The sequence below is a fragment of the Lagenorhynchus albirostris genome, chromosome 6 (assembly GCF_949774975.1).
Source record: "Lagenorhynchus albirostris chromosome 6, mLagAlb1.1, whole genome shotgun sequence".
Taxonomy (NCBI): Eukaryota; Metazoa; Chordata; class Mammalia; order Artiodactyla; family Delphinidae; genus Lagenorhynchus; species Lagenorhynchus albirostris.
In genome coordinates this window covers 51,822,928-51,840,266 of record NC_083100.1, presented here as the reverse complement: position 1 = coordinate 51,840,266, position 17,339 = coordinate 51,822,928, and the positions used below count along the sequence as shown (strand labels likewise).

Here is a 17,339-nt window from a genome sequence, read left to right as displayed (position 1 = left end):
ATCACAATTGCATTATATAGCTTTTGCTATATTCACAACATATTTTGTAAGTTGCTTTGAAATTGTTTTCTGGTTTGAGGTCTGCATGTGTTGTCTATCTAAATTAAATTGGCAGATTTATCTATCTATCTAGATTGCCAGCTATTCAAGAATAAGAGCACATCTTTAACTTCTTGTATCCTCAGAGTACTTGGGATATGTGTACATAAACGTTTGTTGTGTGATAAAACTTTACCCATGATTAATCAATTTTACACTGTTTATTTACCATGTCCTTTTCTAAAGTGCCTAGGAACTCGGTTTTTCAAGATGAGGTCATGCGTATGAAAGGCTTCAGATAAGACGCTGTTGTATAGCCCTTTTACATGGACTCTAACCTCTGATAATAGGAGAGGGTGATGCTGTAAACTGTGTGTCTTGTGAACCTTTGAGATCTTGCATGGACCAGTTGTTAAATCATTCCAGTGCACAAATCCAATCTTCCAGATCGGATTACTTATGAGATAGAATGTTGTCACATAATAACTATGTGCTCTGAGGGGAGAATGGTTTTATACCAGGTCCTTTATACACTGTAACAAGAGAAGCAGTTGTTTCTTCTTCTGAACTGAAGCATGAAATAGACTTAGTTTAAGAAGTTATAAAGTATCAGTAGTTTCAGGAGTTGTAAAAAAGACTGATAAAAAGTGAAATTTCTCAAAATTGTCCTTCTATTCCAGAAAAATTGCCCCGAATAATCCAGCCAGAAGAAACTTGTCTGTTGAATTTCTCTGTTAGGCACCATTTTGTATGGTATTTGGTACCTACTGGCTCAAATAGTTATTTCTTGATCTGTTGATTTCCCAAACTAAAGGGAACATTTCCAGAGGGAAGGAAAAATAGGCTGTGTTTGGGATGGGTTGAAAGAAAGTTTGAGGCCCAGCATGGAGGGTATTAGGCCCCAGGCAAGAAATTCTAATTTAATTGGGTTGAATTGGGGGAGGAGCCATTAAGAGTCTCTGAAAGGGAAATGATGTATTCATAGTTGTAGAAAAAAGCATCTGCTTATGTATGTCAATGTACTGAAAAGTGACAAGGGGATAAAAGTATCAAGAGGAAAAGAATCCCAAATCTGTCTGCCATGTTATGCATAACATCTCTCAGTTATATATAATAGGTGTTCAATAAATATTTGTTGAATGAGTGAATAAATAAACAGAAGCAAATAGAGACAGAAAATGCCTTTTATTAACTTAAACAACCTTCCACATGAGTCATTGGCACTGAACTCAGATTTCTATACAGAGTTTATTTCCGTTGGTAGTTTATTTCTGTACAGATTGCATCATTAATGATGATGATACGAGAAGAAGAGAAGGATGAAGGAGAAAGGGCTACTATTATTTTCAGTATCGATTATGTTCTAAGTACTGCATTAAAGTGCATTATCCACATTCACTCGTTTTCCCAGCCAACCAGAGAAAACTTAAGAGATTAAAAACCAAGCTTGAGTAACACTAACAAACTGTGTATGGTTTTGATTGGCAGTTGTGGCCAATGCTGTCGATGCCCCCCGCCCCTTGGGCCACCTGAGCTCCCAGAGCTCCCCTGCCCAGTACAGTTTCCGAAGGTTGGCAGCCTCCCTGCTCAGGTGCCTTTGTCCCTCATCTCCCACTGAGGACTCCTCTGGCATTTGGGAACGTGCTTGCCTGTGAACAGGTGCAACCTGTAAGTGTGGCAAGGTTAGCTCTCCGCCAGTAGAGGGTGAGTCCTTGGATAAATGCCCCAGTCTCCAGGTCTTCCAGGGTTGGGGATTCTGAGGTATGTTTTACACAGTTTCTCAGCAGATTTCAGAACTCTTATAACGAGGAGAAGCATTATTTCATGTTTTTTTAAAAAGGAACCTGGTCGTTTATATTTATATTCAAGCATCAGGAAATTTGGACTAATATTACCAATCAGGGTAAAAGAGCTTTTTGTTTCATGTTGGGAACCTTACTACTGTGAAAAAAATTATCTCCTATGTCGTAGCTCAGATCCCCCAAGAGCAGACCTTGAGACAAGCACTTGGAAGCAGTTGTTTTACTTGGGGAAAGGGAACACTTTAGAAGGTTGGGTTAGAGGGAGGCAGCAAGAGATCGCAAATATATTCTTTATGCATCACTAATTGTTTCACATGTTACATGCTTTACTTTGGTAATTTAAAAATATCTATTAAAGAAAACATAAAAAAGCTTTTTTAAAAAATCTTAAAAACTACTTGCTAGACATGTCTATGGTTGTTCCACCAATATCTCAGACTCATCTCTAGAACCCAGCCAGCATTATCCAAACACATTCTCCTCTCCCTCCCTATTCCAACTCTCCTTTTCTGGTTGCTTTTTCTTTTCTTTTTCTCAAGGCATATCATATCTCTCCTTATAAATTATAAGCTGATTAAGAGTAAGACCCATGTTTTGTATACTTACAAAGTATATCTTTGAATCTGCCAAAGGACACATCCATAATGCATGAACATAGACTTATAAATATCCAGATTTCTTTCAGTTTATGACATTAGTGATGTTAAAAGTCCAAATCATGCAAGGGCCATTCATAAATACTGACTGCACACATGCTGTTGGTCAGGCAGCGTATCAGGTGCTGGAGATAGAGTGGTGAATAACGTAACAACACAACATGTGTTCTGCCCTTGTGCTCTAGAGAGGAAGACAAAATGAAAAGGTAAAGACACCTGTGATTATAAATTAAAGAGCTATGAAGAGAATGAACAGGATGGTCTGCAATATGGTGACCTATTTTAAGTGGATGGGCAGGAAAATCATCTGTGAGAAGAAGATCTTTCAACTGAGACTGAAGAAAGAGAGGAACCATGTGAGAAGTCAGAGGTTGTGTGTTCAGGCAGAGGGAACAATGTGGGCAAGGGCACAGAGAGTGAAAAAAAACCTTGATGCACTTAAGGAAAGCCAGTGTGAGCTGGCAATGTACTCAGAGGCCAGATCAAAGAGGCCAGTCCTTGGAGGCCATGTTAAGTGTGGTTTGCACTAGAAGAGCATGGGAAACTATTTAAAGGATTTAAGCAGAGACTTCCCTGGTGGTCCAGTAGTAAAGAATCCACCTTTAATGCAGGGGATGCGGGTTCGATCCCTGGTCAGGGAATTAAGATCCCACATACCGCAGGGCAACTAAGCCTGCGAGCCACAACTACTGAGCTCATGCGCCTCAACTAGAGCTCATGTAAAACTACAGAGGCCATGGGCCCTGGATCCTGAGCACCACAACTAGAGAGAAGCCCACGCACCACAATGAAGAGCCTGCGTGCTGCAATAAAAGATCCCCCGTGCCGCAACTAAGACGCGACACGGCCAAAATAAATAAATAAGTCTTAAAAAAAAAAAAAGGATTTAAGCAAGGGAGTGGCCTGCATGATTTGATTTAGAATTCTAAAAATTCACTTTAGCTTCTATGTAGAAAATCGATGATGTGGGGATGGGATGAATAGGGAGATCAGGTCTTGGATTCCTGAACAGCTCAGATGAGATTACCGTACTTGAAAGAGGGTAGTAGCAGGGCAGAAGAAGCTCATCAAACCGATGAGCTAGAGATATATTCTGAAGGTCGATCAATAGAACTTAATTACTGATGGATTAGATGTGGGGAATAGAGAGAGAGAGGGGACTCAGAATTACTTTCCAAGTTTCTGGTCTGAACAACCGGGCAGATGGAGTGCTGTTTTGGGGAAAGAAAGATTGAGTGGAGGAATAATTGAGATACGGGTCAGAATTCAGTGTTAGACGTGTTACGTGCGCCATGCCCAGTAGACATTCAAGTAGAGATGTCAGGTAGCGAGTAAAACATATGGGTCTGGAGCTGAGAAGAGAGGTCCAGGCCGGAGACACGAACTGGGGAATCATGGTGGTATTTAGCGGGATTATTTAGTTGGTACTTAAAGATACAGGAAATCAGTTAGAGCTCTTAAGAAGGAGAGAAAGAGAAGGAAAGAGGGCTCAGAATGGAGCCGTAGGCCCTTCCGACACTTAGGGTGGAGGGAAAGAAGCCAGCAAAGGAAACTCGGAGTGGCCAGATAGAAAGGAGGGAAGGGCTCAAAAAGTGTCATGAAAAGAGAGCCTTTCAAGGAGAAATGCTCATTCTTGATAACAGCTGAGAAATTGGGTGAGCCCATATTAGAATCCTCTCTACTGGGGAGGACTTCTTACCAAGGATAGAAATCACTTGTATTTTGTCTTTTATTTGAGACCTTAACGCATCTCCTAGCACACAGTGGGCACTTGAAACATATTAATCAAATGACACATTAATTGAATGACTGAATATTTTGGTTCAGTTGAGAGTGAGTGATAGGCATGAGAAGTTTGAAAAAGTCTTTCTGTTCTCCTGCCTACATGCTCTCCACCCCCCACCTGATTCTCACCCTTGCCTGCAAAAGTAATTGATTGGGGTTAGAGCAGTATCTTCAGGCTCTGTAATAGCAATGTTAAATACCCTTTATTTCTCCCAATTTAGGAAACATGGACTGTTCTCTAAGCCTTGGAGGAAGAAAACTCGGGGCTACCATAGTGTATGAGATCATAAAGGGTGGCTGTTTCTGCAAATGTAGTGAAATCATAACCATAATGACCATCACAGAAACTAGGTCCTGCCCTATGAAGTGCTCTACTGGCCACTCTCCTCTTAGTTATCCTGTGAAAGAATTGTGTTGAGTGGATTTCATTGTGTAAGATTCTGGTGAAAGGAGGGAAAGAAAGAGGTAGGGGTTCAGATCAGTGGCTCTGACGCTGCCAGTGCCTGGAGGGTGTGTGAGGGCTTCTGAAACCCGCAGCTGATCCAGACCAGTTCTCCAACAGCCTCCTTTTAGCTCCAGCATAAACACTCCTAGCCTGGCTTAGGAGGTTCACAGCGTGTCCCTGCCTCCCTACTCAGCCTCGTATTGTACGATCCTGTGTGGGAGCCGCTAACTGCTCTAGCCAAGACCACCTCTTCTGGTTCCTCTGCCTGGCCCTGCTCGCCCTGTCCCGCATCCCTCCTCTCAAAGTGCTTAGCCTAACAACCCTCCTTGTCCTTCAACTCTAACTGTCCCTAAAGCATCCAGAACTTTCTCTAGTTAGTAAATGTTTGTCTACCACTTGGCTGAAAATTTTCCTGAAAGCTTCTCCTGCCTTGTTCACCGTGGCATCCTGTGGACCTAGCAAAGTGCCTGCGCAATGAATATGCTGAGTGAGTGAACAAGTAATTTAATTACGTGTCTGCCTTTACAACTTCAGAGGTGCTATTTCAGTATGGTTTTAATGCACATGCGCACACACACACCATTTGATGAATGCTGTTTCTTTCTCTCTTTTTTTCCAAACAGTAATAATTAATAACTGTACCTGCATCTCCTGCAAATACCGGCCTAATTATCTATGGCTGTCTCTGGTTGCTCTAGAAAGAAACCTGAGGCACACCTGGATTAATTAGGACGAGAATCAAACCCAGTTCAGGTGTGTTGTGCTGTGGGTCCCCAGCGCATTTTCAGAGGCTCATTTTCAGAGGCTCATTATGATGGCTGACTCTTGACCTCAGCTGGGTCTAAGCCCTGATGGCAGGTGTATCCGGTGGAACTGAGTGGATGCGTGGGAAGGGGGAGCATCAAGAACCGGAGGGAGGAATCCGTTGAAGTGAGGCAAGTCACAGTGCTTCCTTAACCCAGACTCGCCCTTGGACTCAGCCACAACCTAAACTGCCCGCCTGTGCCTTTCAGCTCGAGCCACTGCTCCTCAAGCAAACAGCCCGGACTTAAGAGGAAGTATGGGGAGGAAGGAAGTGGGCATACAAGGGTGCAGGGTTCTGAGTCTTGAAGTGATATACCATAACGTCTTTATCGGGCGCCTTCAGAGAGTGCGCTTTGTGTTTAATTTGTGGCTCCCCAGTGGTTGCTTATGCCCCCAAAATCAGGTATACCGCTTAACTATCAACGAAAGATCAGGACAGTTCCCCGCCGCAGTCCCTCCCGGCGCCCAGGTTTGTGGCCGGCCTTTGGGCCACTCCGGGCAGGCCGAGGAGCCTCTGCGTTCATAGTGGGGCGCGCGCGGGTCGGATTGGGGCCACGCCGCTAACATCTAGGCCTCAATCACGGATAAAAGGCGAAGCCCCGGACCCCTTCCGGCTCCACTCTTGCAGTCCCGGGAGCCCAGAGTCATCCCGTGCTCCGGGACTAGGAGGCCCCGGCCTGGACGCGCGTTCTGCGCAGCCAAGGTCCCCTAGCGCCCCCTACAGTCTCACGCGCGGGGAGACGGCATCGGGTCCTGCGCCTCCGCACTGCGCCCGGGACCCCACCCAGCGGCCCGCGCCCCGGGACCACGTGAGCACCGCACCTCCAGACTGCAGAAACGGGGCGTGGGGGCCGGCGAGCGCGCAACATCCCCGGCTACCTCTGATCGCTCCGCCCGCCGCTGCCTGACTTCCCCTCCCTCCCTCTGTCCCTCCCCCCCACCCCCGTTCCTCCCGCCCGCCCGCCCGCCCGCCCGCCTGCCGGCGCCGGACACGCTGATCCTCTTCTCTTGGGGCGCTCTTCCCCTTGGCCGACCGTCTCATCCCGCGCAACTTTGGGACGGACAGTGGCCGTTTGGTGTTGAATGTTCCCCTCGGAGAGCGCATGGCTGCGGAAGCGAGGTGCGGGCCGGGCCCGCGAGGGGCCGCCGTATGGGAGGCGGTGATGCTACTGCTGTGCTTGGGAGTCCCGACCGGGCGCCCCTACAACGTGGACACCGAGAGCGCAATGGTTTACAAGGGCCCCGCCGACACCCTGTTCGGCTACTCGGTGGTGCTGCACAGCCACGGGGCGAACCGATGGTGAGTGGGGTCGGAGGCGGCGCCCTCGGTATCTCAGAGCGGCGAGCTAAAGGCGCCTCAGGGATTCCCTGCCCGGTTCAAACTTTCCTCCCTCCGCGGGAGGCAGGAGGGGAACCCTGCGACGGCCAGCTCGCTAGAGAAGTGCTCGGGAAACTAACTTATCTTGGGGTGGCAGCACCCGGGGTGCGTTCTGGCGCCAGGCCCTAGAGTTTGGGGTGGCGGGTTGGGTGCGCGGAGTGGTGGGCGGAGGAGTCCGTGAGGACCCGCAGTTCAGTGGGCAGCACGGCTCACGTCTGCGCGCACGTGCCCATTGCTCACTTTAGGCTCGTAGTCGGGGCGCCCACGGCCAGCTGGCTCGCCAACACTTCAGTGGTCAATCCTGGGGCGATTTACAGATGCAGGATTGGAAAGAACCCAGAGCGGACGTGCGAACAGCTCCAGCTGGGTGAGTTGGACGTGGGGCCGGGAGCTAGTGACCCACTCCCCCCAACACACACACACACACACACACACACACACACACACACACACACACACACACACACACACACACACACACACACACACACACACACACACACACACACACACACACACACACACACGAGCCCCACGGTAGCAGAAGTCCTGGAAAAACTCGTGTTGCCTATTACTTTTAGTTTAAAGCGAATGACGTTCACTTAACTCTACGCCATCTTCCCTTCTAAACATAAAAGTGGTCTCGTTTCTGTCAATATTGTTCTCCCTTTTGCTTATGACAATGATTGCAGTACTCTGACCAAACTATGTGGAGAAAAATTTCTTATAAAACCTTCTCCTCACCTCTCCCCTCCCCACCCACCCCTCCCCCACCCAGCAAAGTGTAAAGCACATCTTAAAGTCTCTCAGCACATTAAGGACAGGATCCAGCTGAGCCAAGACTTGAGAATTTTATTTCTATCTTTGACCTATCAGCCTTGTTAAAGAACAGGCTAAGGGGCAGATCAGGAATAGCAGTTGGAAGTGATCCCATACCCTGTCATTTAGCCCAAGGGCTTTCTGAAAAAGAAAATGATACAGTTTTACTTAGATATGAAATGTAGAAAAGGAGAGCACAAGAAAAAATTGGCATCTCCACTGTTAATATAATTAAAATGAAGTTTAACATATAATTATTAATTTTTCTTTCCAAAAACTCCGATGTTAAATGGATACCTCTGTTTGAAATCATTTCTTAGTGTATCTTCTTAGATTTGTGACAGCTTGAAAAATGCGTTCTGATGGGGGAGAGGAGAAAGTTCATGTTTCAAAGCCAAAGACAAATTTGCTTTGCATAGACACATGGGGGAAGAAAGGGGAACTAATATCAATTCAGACCCTATCTTGCTTCAAACATTGTTAGGAACTGCTATATATGTTTCTTGTTTTCCACAAAACACCACTGGGTCATGGTTGGCATTGTTCTTACTTTACACATGAGGACTCTGTGACTCAGAGAGTCGCAAGGACTTTTTCTAGTGAATGGAAGATGGGACCTCAAGTCAAAGTCAGGTCTGCCTGGGTCCAATGTCCAAGCCCTTTTCTTTCATGTATGCATCTTCAGTGAAAATAAAATTCAATGACGAGTCCGATATGTTGTCTGCTGAGCTGATGAGTCATCTGTGAATGGTGAATAAAAGGTCGTATTTGGTACCTTTTTCCTATTTATCTTTGCTATCAATGGACTTTTGGGATAAGTTAGTTACTGAATCTTTACCACTCCCCTCCCCCCATTTTTGGTAGTAATCTTTGCTTTTTCTCAAACTGGGAAGCGGCTGCCCTTCATTGAGAATGAAGTCAAATAGAGTATGCACATAATGGAAGTTTATTTTTGACTCAGCATCCGTAAGAGTCTAGGAGTTGTCTGCAGTATGTAGAATAGGCCCCAGCCTCTCATTAAGCATCTTCCATCCCCAAAGGCAGACTAGGAAAGCATAACATATTCACAGACCTATCCATTTGGAATAATTCTGCAAAGTATAATTTTCATTGCATGAGAGACTTGTAGGATGAATTAGGGAGCGGAGCAGACAGCCTTGATCTGCCAGAGGATCTTGACAAGGTCTCAGGAGGGAATGTTTTATTTTTGTTGTCCTGTCATAGTTTCCTGATTCATGACATTATAACTACTGGTATTTAGCTCCTACTTCCTGTCTGGAAGGGCACTGAATCTATTTCTAGATGTTGGTATTTAACTGGAAATATTCTGTCATAATATTATATAATATTTAAAATTTAAGATGATAATACCTGTCAAAATTGAAGGAAAACGTATATTGATTGGGCACGTGGAGCATAGGGGTTGACTACAGAAATAGCCACAGAAAAATGTGCACATGATAGATGTTCAACACACATGAATTAAGTGAAGATGCACTGGATGGATAAATGAGTAAAAGCAAAGTGAAAGTTTGTCATCGACCTGTTTGGTGAATAAGAGAATTAGTTAGAAATAAGAAGCCAAAGGGATATTTTTTAACTTTCAAATTTTTGATCAATAAAAAGGTTTCTACTGAGATGAAAGGCAAAAAGGAAGACAAGATTTCTAGTCAGTCAACTGGTTGAAACACTAATAGCTGTAGTAATAGCTATGAACATTTGCAAAAGAGTTGACTGAAATTACTTCTCATATAACATTTCAAACGATATATCTTCTCTTCCTTATATGAAGAAATTGTGTGTTTCAATTCAGCACAGACTCAGAAGTAACTTGAAACTGTAAAATAAGGGATTGAGGATAATGTCTAGAAAGGAAACACTGAAAACAATACATCGGTAACTAAAGACATTTAAAAATTCTCAGGTTTGTGGACTATGTAGTATTCTTTATGAAGAATTTTCAAGGAAAAAATACATACACAATCGTCTATATAAGACGGCTTCAGTTGTTCTGTCTCAAATATGGGTGACTATAAAATAGGCAAAATGTTTAGCTCAGTACCTGACATACAACTGACATTCAAAAAATATTAGTTTATTTTTTATCTCTATTTTCTACTTAAATCTGTATCTGCATGTTATCTGTTATAGGCAGGTTGAGGTTATAAATATGGGTAGTTAATAGATGAAACCAAAAGTTAAATGTGTAAATGCAAAGGTAGCAGTTGAAACACAATGAAAAATATTTTTTGTTGGCCCAAGCAAAACATCTTTATTTTTTTTTTAAACATCTTTATTGGAGTATAATTGCTTTATTGGGATAAGTTAGTTACTGAATCTTTACCACTCCCCTCCTCCCATTTTTGGTAGTAATCTTTGCTTTTTCTCAAACTGGGAAGCGGCTTCCCTTCATTGAGAATGAAGTCAAATAGAGTATGCACATAATGGAAGTTTATTTTTGACTCAGCATCCGTAAGAGTCTATTGTAAAGTCTGTTGTAAAGCTGGCTGGCTTTCTTTTCTGATTGCTGTGGCTAAAACTTCCAAAACTATGTTGAGTAAGAGTGGTGAGAGTGGGCAACCGTGTCTTGTTCCTGATCTTAGTGGAAATGCTTTCAGTTTTTCACCATTGAGGACGATGTTGCCTGTGGGTTTGTCATATATGGCCTTTATTATGTTGAGGAAAGTTCCCTCTATGCCTACTTTCTGCAGGGTTTTTGTCATAAATCGGTGTTGAATTTTGTCGAAAGCTTTCTCTGCATCTATTGAGATGATCATATGGTTTTTCTCCTTCAATTTGTTAATATGGTGTATCACATTGATTGATTTGCGTATATTGAAGAATACTTGCATTCCTGGAATAAACCCCACTTGATCATGGTGTATGATCCTTTTAATGTGCTATTGGAATCTGTTTGCTAGTATTTTGTTGAGGATTTTTGCATCTATGTTCATCAATGATATTGGCCGGTAGTTTTCTTTCTTTGTGACATCTTTGTCTGGTTTTAGTATCAGGGTGATGGTGGCCTCGTAGAATGAGTTTGAGAGTGTGCCTCCCTCTGCTGTATTTTGGAAGGGTTTGAGAAGGATAGGTGTTAGCTCTTCTCTAAATGTTTGATAGAATTCGCCTGTGAAGCCATCTGGTCCTGGGCTTTTGTTTGTTGGAAGATTTTTAATCACAGTCTCAATTTCAGTGCTTGTGATTGGTCTGTTCATATTTTTTATTTCTTCCTGATTCAGTCTTGGCAGGTTGTGCATTTCTAAGAATTTGTCCATTTCTTCCAGGTTGTCCATTTTATTGGCATAGAGTTGCTTGTAGTAATCTCTCATGATCTTTTGTATTTCTGCAGTGTCAGTTGTTACTTCTCCTTTTTCATTTCTAATTCAATTGATTTGAGTCTTCTCCCTTTTTTTCTTGATGAGTCTGGCTAATGGTTTATCAATATTTTCTTCTCAAGGAACCAGCTTTTAGTTTTATTGATCTTTGCTATCGTTTCCTTCATTTCTTTTTCATTTATTTCTGATCTGATCTTTATGATTTCTTTCCTTCTGCTAACTTTGGGTTTTTTTTGTTCTTCTTTCTCTAATTGCTTTAAGTGCAAGGTTAGGTTGTTTATTTGAGATGTTTCTTGTTTCTTAAGGTAGGATTGTATTGCTATAAACTTCCCTCTTAGAACTGCTTTTGCTGTATCCCATAGGATTTGGGTCATCGTGTTTTCATTGTCATTTGTTTCTAGGTATTTTTTTGATTTCCTCTTTGATTTCTTCAGTGATCACTTCGTTATTAAGTAGTATATTGTTTAGCCTCAATGTGTTTGTATTTTTTACAGATCTTTTCCTGTAATTGACATCTAGTCTCATAGCATTGTGGTTGGAAAATATACTTGATACAATTTCAATTTTCTTAAATTTACCAAGGCTTGATTTGTGACCCAAGATATGATCTATCCTGGAGAATGTTCCATGAGCACTTGAGAAAAATGTGTATTCTGTTGTTTTTGGATGGAATGTCCTATAAATATCAATTAAGTCCATCTTGTTTAATGTATCATTTAAAGCTTGTGTTTCCTTATTTATTTTCATTTTGGATGATCTGTCCATTGGTGACAGTGGGGTGTTTAAGTCCCCTACTATGAATGTGTTACTGTCGATTTCCCCTTTTATGGCTTTAAGTATTTGCCTTATGTATTGAGGTGCTCCTATGTTGGGTGCATAAATATTTACAATTGTTATATCTTCTTCTTGGATTGATCCCTTGATCATTATGTAGTTTCCTTCTTTGTCTCTTGTAATAGTCTTTATTTTAAAGTCTATTTTGTCTGATATGAGAATTGCTCCTCCAGCTTTCTTTTGGTTTCCATTTGCATGGAGTATCTGCATGGAGTATCTTTTTCTATCCCCTCACTTTCAGTCTGTATGTGTCTCTAGGTCTAAAGTGGGTCTCTTGTAGACAGCATATATATGGGTCTTGTTTTTGTATCCATTCAGCCAGTCTATGTCTTTTGCTGGAAGCATTTAATCCATTTACATTTAAGGTAGTTATCAATATGTATGTTCCTATTTCCATTTTCTTAATTGTTTTGGGTTTGTTATTGTAGGTCTTTTCCTTCTCTTGTGTTTCTTGCCTAGAGAAGTTCCTTTAGCATTTTTTGTAAAGCTGGCTTGGTGGTGCTGAACTCTCTCAGCTTTTGCTTGTATGTAAAGGTTTTAATTTCTCCATCAAATCTGAATGAGATCCTTGCTGTGTAGAGTAATCTTGGTTGTAGGTTTTTCTCCTTCATCACTTTAAAGATGTCCTGCCAGTCCCTTCTGGCTTGCAGAGTTTCTGCTGAAAGATCAGGTGTTAACCTTATGGGGATTCCCTTGTGTGTTATTTGTTGTTTTTCCCTTGCTGCTTTTAATATGTTTTCTTTGTATTCAGTTTTTGACAGTTTGATTAATATGTGTCTTGGCGTGTTTCTTTTTGGATTTATCCTGTATGGGACTCTCTGTGTTTCCTGGACTTGATTAACTATTTCCTTTCCCATATTAGGGAAGTTTTCAACTATAATCTCTTCAAATATTTTCTCAGTCCCTTTCTTTTTCTCTTCTTCTGCTGGGACCCCTATAATTCGAATGTTGGTGTGTTTAATGTTGTCCCAGAGGTCTCTGAGACTCTCCTCAGTTCTTTTCGTTCTTTTTTCTTTATTCTGCTCTGCAGTAGTTATTTCCACTATTTTATCTTCCAGGTCACTTATCCGTTCTTCTGCCTCAGTTATTCTGCTATTGATCCCATCTAGAGTATTTTTAATTTCATTTATTGTGTTGTTCATCGTTGTTTGTTTCTTCTTTAGTTCTTCTGGGTCCTTGTTAAATGTTTCTTGCATTTTGTCCATTCTGTTTCCAAGATTTTGGATCATGTTTACTATCATTATTCTGAATTCTTTTTCCGGTAGACTGCCTATTTCCTCTTCAATTGTTAGGTCTAGTGGGTTTTTATCTTGCTCCTTCATCTGCTGTTTTTCTGTCTTCTCATTTTGCTTATCTTACTGTGTTTGGGGTCTCCTTTTTGCAGACTGCAGGTTCGTAGTTCCTGTTGTTTTTGGTGTCTGTCCCCAGTGGCTAAGGTTGGTTCAGTGGGTTGTGTAGGCTTCCTGGTGGAGGGGACTAGTGCCTGTGTTCTGGTGGGTGAGGCTGGATCTTGTCTTTCTGGTGGGCAGGTCCACGTCTGGTGGTGTGTTTTGGGGTGTCTGTGACCTTATTATGATTTTAGGCAGCCTCTCTGCTAATGGGTGGGGTTGTGTTCCTGTGTTGCTAGTTGTTTGGCATAGGATGTCCAGCACTGTATCTTGCTGGTCGTTGAGTGAAGCTGGGTGTTGGTGTTGAGATGGAGATCTCAGGGAGATTTTCGCCGTTTGATATTACGTGGAGCTGGGAGGTCTCTTGTGGACCAGTGTCCTGAAGTTGGCTCTCCCACGTCAGAGGCACAGCACTGACTCCTGGCTGCAGCACCAAGAGCCTTTCATCCACACAGCTGCTAGTGTTGGAGGGTATTCTGCAGAAGCGGGGGGTGGCTGTGTCTCACCCTCTGAAGAAGGGGTCTCTGTTCTCCTTCATGTGAAATCTGGCAGTGTTTCCGTGACCAATTTTGTCTCAATTTGGAAAACAATTCTAGAGGTTAGAAGTCCAAAATCAAGGTTTCAGCAGAGTTGGTTTCTTCTGAGGTCTCCCTCCTTGACTTGTAGATAAATGGCTGTCTTTTCCCTGTGTCTTCACATAGACTTCCATCTGTTTCCAAAAAATCTTATAATAACTAAAGATTCAGCTACGACTGCCATGTCATAAAATGTTTTCTTTCATTCATGGCCTAATTTGCTATCAAAGAGATGAAGTTGAAAGAGCTCTTAAAATGGTGCCAATCTCCTATACAATTCAAAGTTCTATCTACATGGACTAGTCTTTAGGTCTCAGAATTGCAGATCAAAGTTTGATTCAGATAGACTCCTTCCCTCAGAAAAGGAATCAATACCCTTCCCCCCTACCTCCTAACCCCTCTTCCCTGCAGTGGCTAATGTTGTCCCATACTATGGTATATTCACTGTAGTCATAATCAGAAGTGAGCAGCAAATGCCTGTTTATCTAGAATGTTCAGGGTATGAGATGTTGAGAATCAGATACCCCTTTTAGTGAAGTGAATTGACCGTAGAAGAGGTGCATTTCTTCCTGTGTGCAAACAGGCTTCTTCCACCTTCCTGCCCACCTAAGAAGGGTCTCTCCCCTCACTTCCTTGGTACTGCTCTCTGTGAACTAGTCTCCCCATCAGGCGGGTCTGAATCCAAACTTGTTCATGAAGACTCCGTGTCTGAGGAGGCCATAGTGATTTCCACAGGTTCAGTTGCTTTTCCACTCAGGTGCTTTGCATCCTTGCTAAGTTTTTTAAAAGGAAACTTTGATCACAGGTGGTTGCTAAATTAAGGCATCACAAATAATGACTTCATTAATGTATTTATCCATGGATTTCCAGTATTTGAACAATTAGAACATAATAAAATACATAAATGGCTATAAAATTATACTAAAAAGATTACCTTTATTTGGTCATTCAAAAGGCCTACTAGATCTTTCATTATTTTGAAGTAGTAGCATTATACATGTGTGTTTGGGCATGCACACGTGCGCGCGCACACACACACACACACACGTCTGGGTAATAGAGGCTAAAATTATACAATTACACTGTACAGTACAGTAGCCACTAACCACATGTGGCTATTGAGCACATGAAATGTGGCTAGTTTGTAGTGAGAAGTACTATAGGGCAAATTACGTTCTGGATTTTGAAGACTTAGTACCAAAAAAAAAAATACATACACGCACATACGTATACATAAAATCTCTTAATTTTTTAGATATGGATCACATGTTGAAATAAATATTTTGAAACTAATATTGATTACATTTTTAAATGAAAACATTTTGGATGTATTAGGTTAAAGAAAATATATTGTTAACATCAATTTTACCTATTCCTTTTTAATGTGACTACTGTAAAATTATTTCATATGTGACTTGTATTAGGTTTCTGTCGGACAGCGCTGTTCTAGAGAAACATAACTTCCCTATGTAAAATAACACTAACTTTTTAGCAGGTGCTTTCCCAGTGTCTATGCATAAAATGATTGGAATTTTCACTTTTCTAGACCAATGTTGTATAGTTACTAGACCTTTAAGCTCTCTCCTTGTACCTCTTTTTCTTACTAGAAAGAACAGTGGTTTATTAAGTTAGTCATCATTATTGCCCTTCAGATTTCTGCCTGGAAATTATATTGCCTTAGCCAGCCTTCTGGTTTATATTACATAACCTACTTGGAGGAGGTTAAGTTAATTAGCGTTTGTGTCATTAAACTAATGATTACCTCACTCACTTCTGCCTGATTTGTAGGAATTATTAGCTTAACAATAAAAGGCAAACCTCTCACTGCTGAAACTTCAAATATGTCCTTGATAACTTTCCTTTTCTTTCTCATTTGTGATACTCTTTAAATTGTAGCTTATGAAGATGATGTTGATACAGACTGGTCGTTTTGAAAAATCACCCCTGAACAGAGGTTGTTATGCTAATTACGCACAAAATTAAGACAGAGAGCTTCATGAATAAACCATCATATTACAAGAATTGTTTCCTTATTTCCAGCAATTTCCCAAACTCCATCTCTAAAAGAATGGTTTCCACCTAATTTAAGAGATGAGATTTTCTAAAATGTATTTTATTTTTTGCCTAAAGTTTACTTGACCACTGGGTGATATTTCTAATGACTAAAAAACCTCTCCTTTTGGCAGTAGTTCTTGGGCCAGATATGGTAATCCATTGTGCTTGTAGGTCATTTATTGAGGGATGTCAAAGGGCGAGAACCTGGGCATACAAAAGAAACATGGCCCTTGCCCCGAGGGGTTTACAGTCTATAGGTTAGGTTATTATAAGAAAGTATGGTGAGAAGATCTAATCTGTTTAGGAGATTGAGGTGATGTCTTCCTAAGGAATTGATGTTCTAGTGGAAAACTGCAAACAACAACAACAACAACAAAAAATCAAGAGTTAGCCAGAGGAAGAGGTTATGGGAAAGGGTGCCAGACGGAGCAAACAGTGTATATGAAGACCCTGAGGTCTCTGAGAGGGCAGCATCTTTGGACTGAAAGAAAAATGCATACAGTTGAACTCTGGAGTGTGAAGTGGTGATAGGTTGGAGAAGTAAGCAGGGATTATTTGTGTTACAACTTGGTAAGCTCTCTGGAAACTGAAGAAGCCCTGGCTGTCAGCATGCTCGTGTGTGGTTTCACACTCTTCCTCGGTGTGTGCACAATGCAGTGGAGGCTGGTGCTGGGTGTTGGGCTGGGGGTAGCAGATGCTCAGTTGGAGGTGTTGGCTTCAGGTGGGCGTTGTGGTGCCGAGCAACAGAAGGCACACCCTGACGCAGGCCCACAAAAACTTACAGGGGCCCCAGCTGTCCTTGTGCTCTCTCATGGCTGCACACTTTCCCCTGGGCGTGTGCACTGCAGTGAAGCTTGGTGGTGGGCAGAGGGCTGGTGGCATGCAGATGCACAGCTGTAGGGCCGAACCCGGAGGCCGGGCGCAATGGTGGGGTCAGCCACAAGGGTCTAGGCTGGTGTCTTGCACTTGGGCTTTGGTGGGTACAGGGAGGGGCTCAAGTGGCTGGCTTCTTATACTAGGGTAGGCACAGAGGCCTGGGATGACCGGTGGTGTGGTTTCTGGGCTTTTCAGTGAGAAAAAAAGGGAGTGGGGAGGAACCCAGGCATCAGTTAACACTAATACCTGTGGGGCAAAAGCTGGCAGGATCTGCAGGGGGTCCACAGTGGCTGTACTGGCCTTTGGCTTAGTTCTGAAATCTGCTATTTTCCTGCAGAGCAGGTCTCCGTGAACTGAACTTTGTAATTATTAAACGAGAGAGATGAAAAAGAAGGTTTCAAAATGTTACCCAAGGTTCTGACTTGGGCTGTTGGATAGATGATGGTGCTATGTCCTGTGGGATGTAAAAGTAAATATCTGGAAATCAGTTGGATGTATGGGTCTGGAGGGCAGGAGTGGTCTATAGGGCAGTTCAGAGTTGAAGGTAA

The 17,339-nt window shown here is 42.5% G+C and overlaps 1 protein-coding gene across 1 annotated transcript in view; it reads left to right on the top strand.

Moving 5' to 3' along the window:
• The first annotated feature begins 6,634 nt into the window (after positions 1-6,634).
• ITGA4 (integrin subunit alpha 4) overlaps positions 6,635-17,339 on the top strand; it is an 83,686-nt gene continuing 72,981 nt past the window's right edge. Inside the window, exons 1-2 of the mRNA XM_060151400.1 lie at positions 6,635-6,831; positions 7,155-7,276. Of these exons, the coding sequence (XP_060007383.1) occupies positions 6,635-6,831; positions 7,155-7,276 (319 nt within the window). The remainder of the gene's footprint in view (positions 6,832-7,154; positions 7,277-17,339) is intronic.